This window comes from Camarhynchus parvulus, chromosome Z (assembly GCF_901933205.1).
Source record: "Camarhynchus parvulus chromosome Z, STF_HiC, whole genome shotgun sequence".
In the NCBI taxonomy this organism is placed as follows: Eukaryota; Metazoa; Chordata; class Aves; order Passeriformes; family Thraupidae; genus Camarhynchus; species Camarhynchus parvulus.
The window spans coordinates 7857910-7878000 of NC_044601.1; the positions used below are offsets into that span (position 1 = coordinate 7857910).

Consider the following 20091-nt stretch of genomic DNA (forward strand, 5'->3'; position numbering starts at 1 on the left):
AGAAAAGCACAGACCAGGCTTGTGCAGCTCCCCAGGAACCTCCAGCTCTGCCTTTGTGTCCATAACCAGTCCCAGGCGCAGCTCCAGAGCGGATGGCAGGCTGGAATTCACTGGGAGGTTCTGGCTGCAGCTGCCCTGGTGGTTCTCAGAGGTGCAGTGACATTTGCTGGTGCAGGGGAGAGCCTGAGCAGGGCCTGAGCCTCCAGCTGCCAGGAGAGCCTGCTGGGCACATCTCGAGGGCTTTGGGGATCCCTGTGCCCTGCAGCCACTGTCCCACTCCCAAAACTGGGCTGGAACCTGAGCCCCCCTCTCCATGGCACTGCTCACAGAATCAGGGAATGGGTTGGGTTGGAAGGGACCTTATGGATCATCTCATGCCAGCCCCCTGCCATGGGCGGGGACACCTTCACTGTCCCAGACTGGGACACCTGTGGGGTGTGGAGAGCCACAGCTCTGAGGAGCCTGGAGTGCAGCTGCCCACCCTGCAGCACGGGTGGATCTGCCCCGGGTGGGCACTGGCTATGGCCCTCCATCATCGGTGACCATGTGGCAGTCAGGACAGCCCTGTCACAGCCACGCAGCGCTGCCCACCCCAGCCACCCCTCAGGTGTCCCCAGTGTCATCTCTGGTCGCTGCCACCAGTCCCAAACTGGCTCCAAGTGCTCCCAGCCCTCGTGCCAGGGAACGTGCTGAGGGGCACACCTGGGCTCAGGTTCTCCATCCTCCTCGTTCTCCATCCTCCTCCTTCTCCATCCTCCTCGGTCTCCATCCTCCTCGTTCTTCTCGTTCTCCATCCTCCTCCTCCTCCTCGACCATTGCCATGGGTCTGTACCTGTTTTCCCACTGCTGTGCCCCAGGACCAGCCCTGTTGCCCCCTGTGCCTTCTCCCTGTGCCCCCACCAGGCAGGGCACCTGAGATTTTTGGGGCCAGCAGCACAAGGGGGGGGAGCCAGGAGCATGCAGTGGGCAGGAGGGGAGAGCAGCAGGGAGCCCTGGCGTGGGGAGGGAGCCAGAGCCCAGCACTCAGCCTGCAGCCAGAGCTGAGGCTCAGCCAGCACACCCCGTGTCCCCTCCTGCCCCAAATCCCTGCTGGGATTTACCAGAGGTGCAGTTGTGGGAATCCACAAAATCAGAGGGTTTTGGGAAAGCTGCAAAAGGCAGGCCTCAGAGACAGCAGAACTGGGATTGGAGCTAAGCACCAGCCATGAGATTGGTCAGCAGAAAAATTATTTAAACTGTAGAAAAGGACAAATAGAACAATGGTCTGTGTATTAACACTTGTCTAGAATAGCTCTCTAAGCTACGGAAAGTTTATCTAGCAAGATATTAGGAAGGTTGAAGCTTAATAATGGAGCTCTGTGTGTTGTGTTTGAAGGCCCACAAGCAGGTATTGCATTTGAAATAAGCAAGCATTGCTGGAAAATCAAACAGCTCAAGGCACCTTCCCTGTAGTCCTGTCCTGATTGGGATTTGTACACAGACCCTGGCTGGGGATACCAAACTGCGAGAGCCTGAATGAGGGATGTGGGACTGCAGGGGCTCTCCAAAATGCAGTTTATTCCATCCAAGAGGTTACAGCAGCCCAGGGCTGTGGGTGACAGAGCTGTGCCCACAGCTGTCAGCTCCAGCTGCAGGCAGCCCTGGAGACCCTTTGGGTTTGGTTACAATGCATTATAGACTTTTCTTTTGGTTACATTGCATTATAGACTTTTCTTTTGGTTACAGTGCATTATAGACTTTTCTTTGCTGAGCATCTCCATACAGCAGAACCAATCTACACCTTAACTTTTATCTACAGCCTATCATAACTACTGTAATTACCATATTCATGTTACTGCTCTCCAATCACTAACAGTCAGTACATTACAGTTTAAGCTAGAAGTTGTTTTTCAGTTTTCTTGCAGTGGAAAATTCTGAGACCTTTTTTCTGCTTGCCACATTTGCTGCCTTGTTTGCCTGTGCTCTCTTTCTGCTTGGTACAAACATCTCCTTGTTTGGGGTGGGTTTATCCTTTGCTCTAAGCCATAAAAACCCCTTCTAACTAACACAGCCTTTGCCTCCTTGGTTATCCAGTGAGACTGGCTCAGCAATTCTTTTCTTCTATATCAAAACTTGCTTCCATCTCTATTCCTTCTTCCTTTCACACCCCAGATGCAGATGTCTGTGTCCCTGCTGCCCACCTGCTCCAGGTGGGGTTCCTGGTGCTGTGAGAGGCCTAGCAGGGGTGCTGGCTGGGCAGGGGAATGTGATCCTTCGGTTATTCCTGATTATTATAAATTATATATGAATTCTATTCTATTCTATTCTATTCTATTCTATTCTATTCTATTCTATTCTATTCTATTCTATTCTATTCTATTCCATTCCATTCCATTCCATTCCATTCTATTAATTATGCTGTACTAAAACTACACTAAAGAATAGAGAGAGGATACCTACAGAAGGTTTACTCGTGAACTCCTTCCAGAGTCCTGACACGGCATGGCCCTGATTGGTTATTAAGTAGCAACAATTCACCTGTTGGATAAACAATCTCCAACCGCATTCTAAAGCAGCAAAACACAGGAGAAGCAGATCAGATAATTATTATTTTCCTTTTCTCAGAGGCTTCTCAGCTTCCCAGGAGAAGGATCCTGGGCAAGGGGATGTTTCAGAGAGCGACAGAACGGGGCAGGGGGACACAGAGCATCCAGGGGGGGAGCATGCTGCCCAATGGGCCCCAAAGCCCTGGAGCCTGGCTCTTCCCACCCTGACCCGCTGCAGCTTCCTGCTGCCCTGCTGTGCCCACAGCCCCACCGTCCCCGTGTCCCTGTGTCCCCGTGTCCCTGTGTCCCGCGTGCCTGGCTGCCGCCGCAGGCTGTGCAGTGCTCAGGGTCCCCCAGCCAGGTGAAATCCCTATAAATGGGAATAAACCCGCAGTGCCTGTCCAGGAGAACCCTATGAATGGGAATAAAGCAGGACAGGGATAACCCTGAGTATTTAGGGAAAATGCAGGAGGAAGGCAGGCAGATGGCATGAATATTAGTGCATGGAAATGACGAGCACTCTGAGAATTTCCCAGTGTACTTCTGACTGGTTTGGGCTTGCTTTTATAATTAATTTATGGAAAGCGCTTAAATTGGGAATAAACACAATCTCACAAATCCCTGCTAATCTCTGGCTGAATTTTTGAAATGATACCCTGAAGGTATAGTTCCTCATAATGATTAAACTGCTTTTCTTTTAAGAATTAAAGGGAGTTTTTACACGTGTCCGTGTGCTGTGTGAGCAGCCAGGCCCGCTCTGGCTGCTCTGGGTGCTGCAGCTGCCTGGGCAGGGCATTTCCCCACTGCATGCACTCCAAACCTGACCATATTTTCATTTTGGATTTGTGAAAAACGCCAATCACTTGTTTATAAAATTTTAAAAGCTTAATAGTAATGAAATGGTTATAAAAATAGTAATACAATTAGAGTAATAATAATTTGGACAATTTGAATTAGGACAATATGAGACAACAAATACAAAGAGTTACAGACAGTCCAGGTACCTTTTCTGGGCAAAATAAGCCCGAAAAAGGACCCATGTTAACAGAGGATTAACCCTTAAAAGCAACAGCCTGCTGCATATTCATACACCTCATCCATGATGCATAAATTCCATTCAAACACAGGATTCTGCCTGGGCAGTGTCAGCTTCTTCCTCTCAATCCTGACAGCGTCTTCGAGGTGGGAGGAAGTTCATTTCTTCTGATAATGGGGCAATAAATTCTCTTTCTCTGAAAGATTCAGGTGTCCTGTGGCTGCCATCTTGCTGTGAGTCCTTTATTTAAAAAAGTATCCTACATAGCATAGTTTCTATTTTAACATTTTGTTATAACCTACAACTATATTCAACACACTACTTAAGAGAATTAATACAGCATCAGTGTCTAACATAACACATATAATATTCATTGTAATATTTGCGAAAACCTGATCATAAAATACATGCATTTTTCACAGGATTCATGTATTTTAATGCAAAATATGACCCGGTGTGTTGTCAGCCTATGACTCAGAAGCACTCGGGTATTAGCATAAACGTAGAAAGCTCCTTGAAAATGAAAATAAATGTATTTAATTAAGTGTCTGCTTTTCCCTGCTGGTGGGAGCCAGGTCCCTCTGTGGCTGGGCTGTGGGGAGGCTGCTCGGGGTGGGCAGCACGGGACAGGGGGAGACGTGGGGTGCTGCCCTGGCACTGCCACCCCTGGCACTGCTGCCCTGGCGCTGCTCTCACTGCAATCCCTGCACATCCCTCAGGGCACAGCTCCAGCTCTCCAGAGAGGGCATAGAACCTGGGGTTGGTTTTTGCAAAATTAATATAAGACAATATAACATAATATAATATAATATAATATAATATAATATAATATAATATAATATAATATAATATAATATAATATAATATAATATAATATAATATAATATAATATAATATAATATAATATAATATAATATAATATAATATAATATAATATAATATAATATAATATAATATGATGCAATATAATACAATATAATGCAATATCTATTACATATGTAAGATCTATTCTGTAGAGTCATTTATTGCTCTCCTGCTGCAGTAATTTGTTCCATCACAACCATCCCAGGGCTCTGCATGCTTTTTTTATTTTGCTGAGCATTTCCCTCCTACGCACAGGAGTGATAGGTTCTAACACAGTTTTTCTGTCCTTTAGGGAAAAAGAGAGAGAGTGTGGAAGACTGAATGCTATCTTTGTTTTCAAAATAATGCTGCACTAATTAAAATGCTTGGAAAGTAGTTCTGTTCCCAGAAGAAATAAATAGTTTTGGCTGCTTTGCCCCATTAATTGCACATTACTTAAATACGTGTATTTTATAACATGCGTATTCACTCACCTGCTTGCTCTGAAAGTCAAATGCGTGTTTGAATATGCATGATGCCCTTTAATGCACAGTGCTCCCTGGGTGCACCACCACGGGCTGCTCCTGGGCCCCTCCTGGGGAGCAGGTTGTGGTGGTGGCTGCAGGGTGCTTGGTTGTTGGAGTGCTGGGGGACACAGGACAGATCAGGGACTCTGGACCGGGTTGACATCAGAGACTTGATAACAGGATGCCTTGGCAAAAGCAAAAGAACTTTGAAAATTAGACCTGGATTGCAAGGAGATTCAATCAAACAGGTTTACTGGAAAAAGAAAATCCGATCGAACCCTGCAGGCCAGAGATGCTGTTATTTGCATAAGTTTGTGTCTGTGACTGTGACCCACTCACTGCAGCACACATTGCTGGTCTCCCTGAAATGGTACACAAGTGTTTGTACCCCAAAATAAAATGGGATTCTGCTCACCCAGTCAGTGTCCCCGTGTCTCTCCATTTGGTTTTTTTGGGGTGACACTTGGTGCCAGTACAGCCCAGTTCCAGTGCCCAGGGTCAGGGCAGCTGAGGGGAGCACACCACCAGCATTTGGGGCAGAACCATGCGGGTTTGGGGCAGGATGGGCCGGGACATTGCTCTGGTGGCTGTCACCTCCTTGGGCCACCTGGTTCTGCCTTTGGGAGGCACTGAGGGACCAACAGGGAGAGACAGAACCGACTTTGCCAGGTCTCCTGATAACTGAGGGGCATCCAGAGTGTCTGGGAGTTCACCAACCATAGTCAGAACACCCAGCACGTCTGACTCCCTGATCTCCCTCCCCGGCCACGTGGAAAACAGCCCACAGCTCCCACCAGCTCAACTGGTGCTGGGGTAAAGATTAAATCACAACCAGGCACAGGGCTGATGTTTTCTGCTGCCCCCCTTCCTGCTGCTGCTGCTCCCAGCTGCTTGTGGAGCCTCACCTGAATGGAGAGCACTTGACACTGGCTGGGGTCATTTACAGACCATGAACGAGACAGGACTGCAGGGAAGGTGCCTTGAGCTGTTTGATTTTCCAGCATCACTCTCATTCCATGGTGATGACAATGGGAAGCTGCCAGCAGCTCACATCCCAGGCAGCAGACACAGAACTCAATGGCACAACTCACTTGATGAGTTTTTTGCCCAATCACACAAGGCAAAAGCACACTGACAGTATTTATATCTGTACAGTATCTATTCTATATTGACAGTAGTTCTGTCCAACCACTGTAAGCACAGGTACCTGTGGTTAAACAATGCTTGCTTATTTCAAATGCAATACCTGCTTGTGAGCCTTCAAACACAACACACAGAGCTCCATTATTAAGCTTTAACCTTCCTAATATCTCGCTAGATAAACTTTTCTGTAGCTTAGGGAGTTATTCTAGACAAGCATTAATACACACACCATTGCTCTATTTGTCCTCTTCTACTTTTTACATAATTTTTCTGCTGACCAATCAATCTCATGGCTGGTGCTTAGCTCCAATCCCAGTTCTGCTGTCTCTGAGGCCTGCCTTTTGCAGCTTTCCCAAACCCCTCTGATGCTGTGGATTCCCTCAGGCACTCACGTGGGGAGTGCAGGGCAGTGCCCACAGCTGCAGATGGGTGCCGTTCCCATGTGCCCATGCCCGTGAGGCTGGAGCAGCCCCAGCAGGGTCCCTGCGGGTCTCCCCTGCCCTTGGGAGCAGGAGCAGCCCATGGCACTCGGCTCAGGCGCGGCAGAGCTGGGGCAAGCCCAGGGCAGGGCTGGCAAGGGGGACAGGGATCCACACGCTCGGCCTGGTCCCAAAGCAGAGGAGGCCACAGCCCCTGCATCCTCATCCTCCCAGCAGAGCCGCAGCTCTGTAGCTGCCTCCCGCAGGGGCTCTGGGGTGGCAGGGAGGGACAGGGAGCTGTGCCCAGCCTGCTGTCCCTCAGCAGGGCCTGTGTCCTGTGCCCAGGCTTTGCCCTGTCCCCAGGCTGTCCCCTGTCCCCAGAGCTGTGCCCCGTCCTCTGTCCCAGAGCTGTCCCCTGTCCCAGAGCTGTCCCCTGTCCCAGAGCTGTCCCCTGTCCCCAGGCTGTCCCCTGTCCCCAGAGCTGGGCCCTGTCCCCAGGCTGTGCCCTGTCCCCAGGCTGTGCCCCTGTCCTCTGTCCCAGAGCTGTCCCCTGTCCCAGAGCTGTCCCCTGTCCCCAGGCTGTCCCCTGTCCCCAGAGCTGTCCCCTGTCCCCAGGCTGTCCCCTGTCCCCAGAGCTGGGCCCTGTCCCCAGAGCTGTCCCCTGTCCCCAGAGCTGGGCCCTGTCCCCAGAGCTGGGCCCTGTCCCCAGGCTGTCCCCTGTCCCCAGGGCCACAGCTGGTGGCTGTGCTGCCAGCCGTGGGTCCATCTGAGCTTCTGAGGAACAATGTGCTCCTACTGTATGCAACCAGATTGTACATCAAAACTATTATTTCCAACATCTCTGGCTTAATTGTAAAACTATAATACAAATGACATTGGGGGTTTGCTGGAGTTAAATTTTAATAGCAAGCCAGCGCCCTTTTAATGACATTTTATACATTTAAATTGGGCATGATCCCTTTGGGAACAGTAATTTTATTCATGGAGATTATGTCTAATTTGAATATAAAAACACCACTAAAAAGATATTGGATTTGCTATTTCTCACTTGCAGGAGCTCCGGAGCCCAATCTTCCCAGCTGGCTGGGCTGTGGGGATGGGAAACTCCGGGAAGGGCGGGATGGGCGCCACGGGAGCCCCGCTGCCGGCCTGGGCTGCGCCGGGGCCCCGAGGGCAGCGCCAGCCCCCGGGCACGGCTGCGGGACGGGGGCAGCCCCGGGCGCTGGAATTACATACCAGCATAGCCGGATGGAGCGCCTGGGCTCGTCTGGCCCTTGCTGCTTGACCAGCGGCGGCAGCTGTGGTGTTTCACCCCACAGACACCTTTGGCCAGCTGGGTGTGTGGTGTTTCACCCCACAGACACCTTTGGCTGGCTGGTGTGTGGTGTTTCACCCCACAGACACCTTTGGCCAGCTGGGTGTGTGGTGTTTCACCCCACAGACACCTTTGGGCTGGTGTGTGGTGTTTCACCCACCAACATTGGCCAGCTGGATGCTGCAGCTGGGTGCATGGAGACCAGCCCAGGCTTGCAGGAGCTCAGCTTTACCTTGGTGGAGAAGCTTTAAGGCGATGGTGAAGGAAAGGAGTCGGTTCTGATGCAGGGTTTGGATCCAGAGCTTTATCCTGGCCCACAGGGCTCTGAATGCAGCAGCAGCTCCAGCAGAACTCCCTGAGCCCGTGGCTGCTGCTCCTTTAACCCCGGGGAGAGGGGCAGGGAAGGGGTGGGGAGCCACCAAGCAGGGACAGGAGGGGAGGGACAAAGGGACAAAGGACACCTGGATGGCCCAATGCCCCCCAGGGGCGGAGGGCATCTTTGAACTCTGCCCATCACTCAACGCCCTTCTGGAATGCCGGATTAATGCGCAGCTCTCAGCAAGGGGGCAAGGGAGGGCAAGGGAGGGGAAGGGAGAGGGGGCTGACACACCTGGGGAAGGAACTGGGACAGCTGGAACAGGCACCACAGGAGCATCGCACCGCACCACCCGGGATGGGCCACGCTGGAGGAGTCAGGGCTTGTGCTGCAGCCCCGCACAGCTCCTGCTGCAGCTGCAGCCTCATGGGGGGGGGCAGCTGCACCCGCGCTGCCCCTCCCTCTTGTGCTGGAGCCGGGCAGAGCCCCCCGGTCCCAGCGCCAAAGCACCGCGGCTCCCGTCAGGCGGGCAGGGGGCTCCTGTCCCCCTCGGGGGCGCAGGGAGGTCCGGCGGGCCGGGCTGTGCCCGGCACAGTCACGGGCTGACGGCTCACAGCACTGTCTGCAGGGCTGTCCCCGGCCCACGGTGCCCCTGCCCGGGCACGGGGATCCTCCGGGGCTGGCGGCGCTTTGGGGAGCGAGGAACGGCGGCACGGCCCGCGCGGCTCGGCACGGGGGCCGGGGCCGGGGGATGCCCGTGGGGCTCCTGCAGCCGCCAGGCTGCTCGCCAGGAGGATGCGGAGCAGGGGCTCAGCCCGCCGCGTGTCCGTGCGGGGCCGGCAGGAGCGGAGCCAGCGCCCGCCGTGTGCGGGACTGCGGGGCACCGGGACTGCGGGGCACCGGGACTGCGGGGCCCCGGCGCCGGGCGGGCTGAGCCCCCGCAGCGGAGCGGCTCCTTCCCCCGGCAGCCCCTCCCGGCCCCCCGAGCCCCGGCGTTCAGCAGGAGCCCCCGGATCGGGCGCAGCCCTGCCCGGCGGGGCCGCCCTGGCCGAGCCCCCGCAGCCGCGGCGATAACGGCGCCGCCGGGCCCCGCGCAGAGCTGCAGCCTCATCTCCGAGACCGGATAAACTGTTTGGCCTTTGGACAAGATTATTTCTGTTCAGAACACGATTGTTATCACTTAATTGAAAATAATTATCCAATGCAAATTGGCTTCAAGTTGGCAGCTGAGTTGAGGAGATGGCGCCTTTCCGAGCTGTCCTGGGGAGAGCCGAGTGCGGCGGGAGGGCGAGGCTGGGACCGGCCGCCGGGGGAGGACGCTCCCAGGCAATGTTCCCTTCGCAGCGCCCGCACCCGCCGCGAAAACAGCCGGGGCCGAAATGCCCGGGGCTTCCGTGAGCCGGGGCGCTCTGCTGTGCCTTGCCATGGCGCTGCGCTGCCCCAGAGCCCTCGGCTCACGGGGGACAGCGCTCGCCAGCCCGTGCCCGCCGGCTCTGTCTGAGCCCCGATCTGGGCGCACGGAGGGCGCGGGGCTGCTGCTGCTGCGGGCCGGGAGAGCTGCAGCCCGTCCCACAAAGGGACAGCCGGGGCTGGCACAGCCGGGATGGGGACAGCTCTGGAGAAACCAGCAGGAGCAGCCGCTGGAGCTCTGACCCAGCCAGGCGCTGAAACCCCAGCTGGGCTTGTCCCTCTTGTTTGGGACTCGCTCTGGCCAGGTGCAATCAGCCCATGGCTCCAAAGGTTACCTGTGTCTGTGTGCTCTCGCCGGTGGAGAGAGGAGAACGCGTGTCCCTGACACTGCCCCATCCCAAGCCCCTGGTGCCTGCTGAGCCCTCCTGTCCTGGCTGAGGGCAGCCCTGCCCGCAGGCTCCAGGCCATGGGCAACCCGAGCTCCTCCTGCCCCCGCTGCCTCTTCCTTGTTTGCTGTCTGGATGGATTTGGACCTTCCCAAATGCACACAATGCCCCTGCCAGCGCAGAGATACACCAGAGAACACCAGCTTTCCCCAACAGTATTTATATGATTTGACCAGACTGGCACAAGGTTAATTAAAAAAAAAACCAACAAAAAAACAAACAAACCCAACGTTTAAATGCAGTTTCATCAGGAGAAGTGCAAAATGCCTCTGCAAGAATTTCTGCCAGGACTTTTCAAACCTTGCAAAGCACAATTAGACACAGTTAAATATTGCCCTGGTTAAAGACTATTAGTTTTCCTTACATTTGTCATGAATTAATTTTTTCTGGCTGTATCAACAGTGTTTCCTTTATAAATACAACCGGCTCCTTTACATTGAAAAATTAAATTTGCTCTGATAATGAACTGAGGCGCTAATAATCATTTTGCAATGCAAAAAAAGTGCAATTACTGGCTGCTGTGCCCTGTGGTGGCACGGTGGGTTGTCACTGACCCGCTCTGCCCTTGTCACCCCTGTCCCACCCAGAAGGGGCAGCGTGGCAGTGCCCATCCTTGCCGGCACCCCCGGGCCAGTGCCCGCGCTGGGGATGAGCCCAGGTTTGCTCAGTGCCCTCGAGGAGCTGCTCAGGGACACGTGGGCTGGAACAAGGTCTGCAGAGGGACAGAGGCAGTAGGGGGACACAGTATGGGTAAATGAAGGTGATGTAGAATGTAATCTGGTGCCCCAAGGAGTTGCAGCTGGACCCTGTTACTAATGATCAGGAGCAGGCCGGATGATAACAGGCAACTCCTGTAGCCAATAAAAACAAGTGGCATAAAAGAGTGGATTGGTGGGAAAAGGGGTCAGATGGCTGCTGCAAGGACCAGGAACAGTCAATGCTCAGAGGAGCTGCTTACAGAAAACATCGAGGAGATGTGAAACTCTGAGGATGTGAAATCCCTGCACTACAATGATAATAGAACTGTTGTAATATATAGGACAACATCCATGTGCTTTCCACTAAGGTGAAGTTTTGGTCATGTGCTGCTTCTGGCAAGGATACAGTTAATTTTTTTTCCATTGGCTGGTAAGACAACAAATGAACCGTTGTAATATATAAGACAACATGAGGCCAGCCTGGCACCGTGGGCTGCTGGTGCTGGCTGTAGCCTGGCCCTGGACACCTGTGGGTGGTTATTGATGGCCCCTGCAGGCTGAACAGCAGCTGGACAGAGATTGATGTTTTGAGACAGACTTTGGGGAAAGGAGCACTTCAAGGAAGAGGCAGACCTGTGCTATGTCACAAAGACACCTCCAACTCCCCCCCACAGGTGTGCCATGGACACAGACACCTCAAATCACTGCACTCCTTCTTTCCTCAACCCCTCTGTGCAACAAATGATGGACCCAACACTCCCTTCTCCCCTCTTCACCCCTGGGACACCTGTCCCCATTACCCAACAAGACTCTGACCTCCTGATCCCCCCATCGTGTCTGCTCTGCAGCGCTGGCTCTGAGCTGCAGCCTGTATTTATTCACGCAATGTAGGTTTCCTCATGCTGCCTCACAAGTGCACATCAGCTGTGACCTCCAGACACCGTCCTCTCCTGGGATGAGCATGTTTTCCAGTCCCAGGCATCTCTGGAGGAAGGACTGACAGTTCTCCCAAGGAGGGGGAAGCAGGTGGGAGCAGTGACGGGCTGAGGAACACTGTGGTGTCATAGACATCTTTTTATGAAAAATCCTCTCCTTAGGACTTTTCCTCCTGAGAAGCTGAGAGGCCTCAGGAACAAAATGTAAACAATGATTATCTGCTGCTGTGGAATGCAACAGGTGCATCTGTGATTGGTCTCATGTTGTTGTTTCTAATTAATGGCCAATCACAGCCCAGCTGGCTTGGACAGAGAGTCTGAGACAGAACCCTTTGTTATCATTCTTTCTTCTTCTATTCTTAGCTAGCCTTCTGATGAAACCTTTTCTTCTATTCTTTTAGTATCGTTTTAATGTAATATATATAATAAAATAATAAATCAGCCTTATGAAACATGGAGTCAGATCCTCGTCTCTTCCCTCAACCTGAGACACCTGTGAGCACCATCACACTGTGGTTTAATGGAATAAAGCAGAGCTCCATGGGAGCAGCTCAGTCTGCCAGGCCTGGTGTGGGATTCCACCACAGCACTGCCCTTTCACAGCACCTGACGTGCTGATATTGATGATGCTGGAAATCCAGCCCTTTTTGCCATTTTCCTTGTCCTCTCCCCCTCACTGAACATAATCACTCTTCTGCTGCTTTATTCACGTGCTGAACTCTCTGAGATCCATCAGCTGCCCACAGGAGCCTTACAGGGAGTGCTGGTGGTGCTGGTGACAGCTGGAGCTGGACACCACCTGCTTAGCTCCAAGCGGTGCCAGCCAGATCTGGCAGTTTATGTCACACCTGATCCACCCAGGTGCTTGCCAGCAGCAAGCCAGCCCTGTCCCTGTCACTCTTTCCTCGCTGGTGTCACTCTCCAGACCTGCCAGCTCTCCCCCGAGTACCCTCTGGGTGCAGATTTCTGCACGGCTGGCACTGGTCAGTCCTGGAGCTGATGTTGTTCCCTGCCAGGACCCAAGCTCACCGCTGCTCCACGCCCCAGGCTGGATGTGCCACTGCAGGATTTGTTGCTTTTCCCACAGATCCAAGGCTGCTGCCTGCCAGCCGGGTCCTGGCTGGGACCTGGAGGGTGCTCCCTCACCCAGATCCCTCCTGCTTCCAGGGTGCTGCTTCCTTTCTTCCCTTCCCATGCCCTGAAAATCATGCTTCCCCCTCTTGTACTTGCTGTCCTGTAATCAGAAGCAGCAGGCATCTCCCAGAGCAAAGCTCTGTGGGGCTGGGTACCTGCAGGACCATGCAGGTGCTGACAGAGGTGCGCTGACAGGCAGGAGCCACAGGCGGTGGCAGCCAGACTGGGTCTCTCTGAGCTCTGTGTGAGCCTCTGTGCCTGAGCTCCCTGCCACCACCTTCCCAAGGCAGGCAGGCTCTGCCCAGCAGTGCACAGCAGCCTTTGGACAGCCCACAGCAGCGTCCAAGGTAAAATGTTCCTGCCTGAGCCCGCTGAGCAGCAGGGAAAGGCCAGAGCTGCCCTGGTCTGGCACTGCCACGCTGGCAGGGACCTGGCTCAGGGGGGAGTTGGGATGAACTCTGGCCTGCTGCACCTCTGGCACTGCACACGTATTGGAAAAATACCAATATAGCTGGATGGGACGTGCCCTGGCTTGTCTGGCCCTTGCTGCTTGACCAAGGGCAGCAGCTGTAGTGTTTTACCCCAGAGACACCTTTGGCTGGCTGGTGTGTGTGGTGTTTCACCCCAGAGACACCTTTGGCCAGCTGGATGCTGCAGCTGGGTGCATGGAGACCAGCCCAGGCTTGCAGGAGCTCAGCTTTACCTTGGTGGAGAAGCTTTAAGGCCATGGTGAAGGAAAGGAGTCGGTTCTGATGGAGGGTTTGGATCCAGAGCTTTATCCTGGCCCACAGGCCTCTGAATGCAGCAGCAGCTCCAGCAGAACTCCCTGAGCCCGTGGCTGCTGCTCCTTTGAACCCCGGGGAGAGGGGCAGGGAAGGGGTGGGGAGCCACCAAGCAGGGACAGGAGGGGAGGGACAAAGGGACAAAGGACACCTGGATGGCCCAATGTCCCCCAGGGGCGGAGGGCATCTCTTGAACTTCACCAGTCACACCACACCCTTCTGGAATGCCAGGATTGACAGACAGTGCTAGGAGGGGTCAGGGTGGGAAAGGAGAGCTGGCTGACACACCTGGCAAGGAATTATCATGGGAGGGACCCGAGGTTCTGGGGTGAAACCTGAAATCACAGCACAACACACAGGGATGTGCACAGGCACCACTCTGAGGTGCAGGAAATGCACTCACCTCCAGAGAACCTGGCTGGCCAGATGGCCAAAGCAACCACTGCAAACAACCCTCCTCCCTGTCTGCCAGGCTTGTGCTGGTTTGGCTACAGGCTCAAAGTGACTTTTGCTCAAAGGAAACAAAATTCAAAACCAAAAAGGGGTGTACAACACAGCATCTGGGAAAAGAGCTGTTTCCATGTTATAAACAAGTCTTTTCAGGGGTGGAATTAACTTAGTATTTTTTCAATAGGGCTAAAACTGATTTTCTTCTCAGTATCATCAGGAATATTTCAATCAAGCAATAAATGAAGTTAAGCAAAACTTAATTTTTGTTGCCAAGGCCATGCTGAAGCAAAGCTAGACATCAGGTTTGCAAATACTATGCAGGCGTATATCACAAATACCTCTGGAACAGGATGACACAGTCACCAGAACACCTGTGCTCCCACTGCTGCGTTTGCTAAACAAAAACCTGATGAATTTAGGGAGCACTGGCATGGGATAACACTGCCGTAATGAGAGTCCTCACATTTTTCTTGGGTCCCTTTCCAGACACCCTTGCAGGTATAAAGAGTCTCTAATTTAACACAGGACTGCTGCAGGAGGGGAGGAGCTGCACCTCAGTGACACTGTGCTGTCACCCTCAGCTGCTCACTGGGGACTGGTACAGCACAGAGCACCTCACACAGCAGCAGGGTACAGGTAATTCCCTTTTCACAACACTGGAGTATAAATACATTACTTTTTTCCTTTACTCTTGCCAGTGGTGATGCAGGAAAGAGAACATGATGCCGTTTTCAATTATGTTTGTAATGCAAGGAAATGAGGAACAAACCCATTCTCTTCATATTTCTCATGTAAAGTTTTATTTGTGTTAGTCCTTTGATAAAGCATTTTACTCTTACGAACCTTAAAACAACATGCTGAATTCCAGTGTACAAAAATAACTGTCTTTAAAAAAATTAATTTTAGCACAGTGTGACTGGAACCAAGTATGTTCTTTATACTCCACTCCTTTTTCCTTCAGCACATTACAAGGAACAAGGACAGACTTAGTGGGAGATGTAAACTCTGTTCCAGGCCCAGCTGCTCACTCCTGCTCTGCTGACCAGCTGGTCAGCACAGGGTGGATCCCCAAAAGCTGAGCCTGGAGGGCAAGGGATGGATGGCACTGCTCTGGAGAGGGAGGTGGGGACTGCTGCATCCCAGAGCACAAAGCAGAGACTTGGCTGTCCCTTCCAGGGCAGGGAAGTGCCCTGCTGCACTCTGGAGGGGACTGCTGGCTGAGGGGATGTGCTTTATACCCACCTTCCTTTCCACCCCATCCACCCCTGACCCAAATCTCCCTGGCATTGGCCGCCGAGGTGCTGTGCTCCAAGAGCACAGCCACACCTCACTGCTGAACAAGCAAAGCCTGCCAAGCCCAGCGTGCCCCCACACCCCCAAGCAAAGAAAATAAGCGTACAGCATATTCTAGGCCCCCCTGGCAGGAGCTCTGGGTGCTGCCAGCCGTGGGGAGGCTCACAGAGATGGAGTGGTCCCTGTGGCTGCGGAGATGGACAGGGTGGGTGGTGGTGCCCAGCATGCCAGGACAGGGACAGACTCCACTTCATGTGCTAAGAGAGGGACAGGAGTAAAGAGCAGGCAGAGCCAGAGCAGGGAATGCCAGGGCTACCTGCCGTCACCAGGATTTCTGCTTGGACTTCTTCTTCCTCTGTTTTATAAGGAATAGATTGTCCCTGCTGTCAGGACTGGTAATTTTCTGCTTTTTCCATTTCTTCTTCCTTTTGGCACCTTCTGGGGGCTGCTGCACACGCAGGGCCTTGCAGCCTGGGGGTGCTTGGAGCAGGGCCCTGCGCTGGGCCCTGCTGCCCTTGCAGCCCTGCTGCTTGTTGCCCCGAGGGAAATCCTCGGGGTCTCCGTGTATCCCAGCACCCCTCCTCTGCCTCTCCTCCTGGCCTTTCTTCACCCGCTTCACCTTCATCTTCTTCTGCTGCTCACTGCTCCTGCTGGGCTTCCCCTGCTGCTCTTTCCAGAGTTTGCTCTTTTTCTTGTGGCTGGGCACCTCGAGCTGCTCCTCCTGCAAGGGTGTTTCAGGCTGTTCCGGGAGGAGGCCAGCTTCCTGCAGGTCTGGAAAGCAGAGGGGATTATTTCAATACCTAGAAACCTTAGAGCTGGGCACCTGAGCCATCACACCTCTCCTCTGTTATGTATAAAGTTAGACAACAATTTATCTCTGCCAGATTTTGTCAGGCTAGAATCTTAACAAATTGTGATTTAATCCCCTTCCTCCTATTTCATGGCATTTTTAATGTCAGCAGATTTTTCAGAATTAAAACATCTGACAATGCTCCCTGAGTGACTCTGACACAGTCAATTTCCATGATAGACACGGATGAGTAAAGTCACAAATCTTTTACTACCACCAGGCTACCTGTTCAAATCCACACAGCTTTTCCCAACACATGCAAGTAATCCCACAATGTTTCTGAAAGGAGCAAACACAGGACTGGAAGGTGGGAGGCATCTCCCAAACCACACTGTACCTGCCACCTTTCTTTTTAACCGGTTGGCTCTCCTCCTGATGTCGCACTCGTCATCGTAGTAGTAGACGAAGGGAGAAGTGGGGAACATGTTCCCCTGCATCCTCTTCTCTGAGCACTCCTGCAAAACACATTCCAGGTCACCAGAGCAGGCTGAGTGGGGACTTCCTGGGGTGAAATGGGCCAGGCCTGCAGGTCCTGCTCTGTCCTTGTGACATTTCCATGACCAGTCTGTAATCCCTCCTGCACACACTGGTGCTGTCTGAGCACACAGGGGGAATCACCTGCAGCTACCACGCACCTGTAACACCCACAGAACAGGCCACGAGGACCAGGTGCAGACAGGTGCACACCAGGCGAGCTGCTGGCAGAGCTACTGGGCACAGGGACAGGGCAGTGCTGCTGCCAGGCAGGACCCAACGCTTGCTGTGCACACACCTGGCGCCTCAGAGGCACACAGGGCCCTGGCAGGGCAGCCTGGCACCTGGGCTCCTCGGGGGGAGGCTCCTGCAGAGGGCTGGCAGCCCAAAGGGCAGAGGGGAGCAGCCATGGGCAGCCAGAGCCTGCCCACAGCCGGGGGGCGTCACTGTGCCACTGTCCCCATGTGCCACTCCCCCACAGGGACAAACCACAGGCAAATCCTGCAGCAGGCGGCATCGGCAGCAGGCAGAGCTCCCCTCATTTCTGCTGTGCACACATCAGAGTGCCGGGAACAGAAAGAGGAAAAAGAAGAGCAGAAGAGCCCTGAACAGACAGCTGAGGCGAGGAGGGACTGACTCTGGCATCATGTGCATGCCAGCCTATTTCCCCAACACCTGGAACAGGAATGTAAGTTTTTTCACTGCTGTGCACACAGTCTTATCCATGTCTTGAGAGCCAGGCTAACAGGAACACTTCCTGTGATTCTGCCTTTTACCTGGGTACCATGACATTGACAGGTGCTTTATTCTCCTTTATCCTCCTTGTAAATTGCCTGTTACCTGCTCTGCTTTGCTTCATCATCTCTCTCTTCTTAGATACCACTGAGATCACAGGAACACAGAATCCCACAATAGCTTGGCTTGGTAGGGACCTTAATCAAGGATCCCATCCCACCCCATCTCTGCCATGGGCAGGGACACCTTCCTGCCACTGTCCCAGGCTGCTCCAAGCCCTGTCCAGCCTGGCCACAGACACTTCCAGGGGCAGCCCCAGCTGCTCTGGGCACCCTATGCCAGGGCCTGCCCACCCTCACAGGGAAGAATGTCTTCCTGACAGCTGATCTAACTCCACTCTGTGTCACTTTGAAGCCATTCCAGCGGCACCTGGGCCTCACAAATCTCCAGGAGCTGCCAGGAGCTCTCACCCACCTGATGTGTGCACCATGGGACCAGCAGCTGTCCTGCATGTGCTGCTGCTGACACTCAGTGCCACCCTGGCAGCCCCTGTCCCTGCCTGCTCCTCTGTCCCTTCCAGAGGCACAGCAGATCACAGATGCACTTTTGATGTGCTTTGAATTCCTCAGCTTCTTTTTGGTGTTTGCTTAGCTGAAATTTAGGGAAGAACCAGTTTTCCTGCAAGTGTTTTGCCTGTTTTTGGGAATGGTGTGCACATGAGAAGATCTGGTATCTCTGTCCCCTCGTGTTGCTGTTGGCTTCTCCCCTTTCATTCAGCCCTTGCTCAGGCTGTTTCTGCTCCTTGTACACTACTACAAATACTTTATTATCTTCCTTAACTTTGAGAGACAGAAAATGTCCACGAGTTGCTTTCCTCTCTTTCTGATTTTGTACAGTTCCTACCAGTTTCAATCTAAGTATTTACTATCAGCTCCTCATCTATAATTTCTAATTATTTTTACACCAGCCTTAACAATGACCTAATCAATTTACAGCACCCCTAATAATTACTCATTACTCTTACAGCAGCCTTACTTGTATCCATGTGTGTCTGTCTTCCTCCAGTGCCATTTTTTGGACAGTTTAATAAAAGTAAACTAAACGAAAGGCCAAACTTCTAACAAAATGTACTGGATACTTGAATGGGCTGACACACAAGAGCAGGCAGAAGGGAAGAGAGGAATTTGCTGGCAATTTGCTGTTTCTAAGCCACAGGAAAAAATAAGCTAAACCCATCCAATGCATGATTAACATTCATTTTCTAGAATATTTGTGGCTTGGCTCCTGCACTTACTCCATAAAAGAAAAAACCCTGTTATTTGTTCTGTGTTGATAATTGCAGGTACAGAGCTGAACTTGCTATGATAGGCACTGGAAAAGGTGATAACTATCACCAAAACACCCTGGAAGGTGCAGACACATCTCCTGGTTTTACTGAAGCCACTTAAGGCTCATGATGTCTCCTTTACCAGGCTGCACCTTACAGAAGGACAATGCCAAACTTAGGTCAGATGCCAACCTAAACCAGGAAACTACAAGTAAGGATCATCACAAGCAGGCAGAAATGGAAGATTCCCAAAACAGCACTCAAATAGTTGGGCTGAGTGTGGTGAAAAACCTGACATGATGTTGAATGTGAGAAAAAAAGAAAGGGGGAAAAAAAGCTGTATCCAGCAACTGTTTTCCAATGAATATTCTCTCTCCCAGGCACTCTCAAATCAATGAACCTCCCTAGGAGAGATAGCAACTGTTACCTGCCTCCCTATCTCCAAATCAGACGGGTGGGATCCCCTTACTCACTGGCCTCCACCGAGGTGTGGTCACACTCCTCTGGTGTCACACACACCAGTGTGGCTCTTCCAGCTCTTCCCTCCAGCCCCACACAGTGTGTGTTATAGATGGATAATGAGGTGATTGGTTCTTGCAATTAAAAGATAACTATTGTGTGAATATTAAGAAAAGCTTTAGTGATGCACAGTTATGTTATTGTAGTTTAGATGTCCTCTGTTCTCCCACAGTTCCCTTTCCCCCCTGTGTTGCTGCCATCAGACAGCCTGGGCTGTCCAGGACAGGTACAAGAAGCTGCACAGGTTTCCCTTACCTGGGGCAGGTGGGAATGGAAAAGCTTGGGGGTGCTCAGGGGGTGCAGCATGGCAACACCTGAGCTCCAATGCAGTTACAAAGCAGTCTGCACTGATAAATGGCACAGAAGAAAAGTGACTGACAGACTTTGGGAGGGGCCAGGGCTGGCTGGTGCAACCCCAGGGGTATAAGACACTGAGCATCCATCTTGAAGAGGAGCTGGCCATGTGGTGTGCACGAGGGGCAGCTCCAGCGCTGCAGCTTTTTCCTTACGGAGTCCTTTGCTGTGCTTTTGTTAAGGTTTAATCAACCTGTTTAACTTTTCACAGTGAGCAGCTGTCTCTCCCGTTCGGGGATGAGTTGCCCCCCGGATGCAGCCCAGACTCACGTATCCGAGGTGTCCCTGGCGGGAGCAGTTGTAGCAGTAGACGGAGACCGCGCGCTCCGAGGGCGAGCCGGCTGCCTGGATGGGTCCTGGCTTGGTCTGCAGATGGAAACAGGCAACAGTTAGGTCTGGCAGTACTCTGAATTAAAAATAAATTAAAATTACATAAATATTATTTTATTAAGCTTAGATCAATACGCTCCTGCTTGCTGCTGGAATATTAAATTTGAAAAAGCAGCAACAGGCTGGCGCTACTGTAATGTGTAGAGTGAGGTTCAGGCTGAGCATCACAA

At 52.6% G+C, this 20091-nt stretch overlaps 1 protein-coding gene across 2 annotated transcripts in view; it reads right to left on the minus strand.

Moving 5' to 3' along the window:
- Nucleotides 1-14775: 14775 nt before the first annotated feature.
- Nucleotides 14776-20091, minus strand: part of ZCCHC7 (zinc finger CCHC-type containing 7) — a 93742-nt gene continuing 88426 nt past the window's right edge. The window contains exons 9-11 of one of the 2 annotated variants that reach the window (XM_030969018.1): nt 19802-19897; nt 16460-16577; nt 14776-16043 (exon numbers count right to left, since the gene is read on the minus strand). In XM_030969018.1, coding sequence (XP_030824878.1) covers nt 15595-16043; nt 16460-16577; nt 19802-19897 — 663 coding nt within the window. In that variant the 3' untranslated portion in view covers nt 14776-15594. The remainder of the gene's footprint in view (nt 16044-16459; nt 16578-19801; nt 19898-20091) is intronic. The other variant, XM_030969017.1, reaches the window with a different exon arrangement.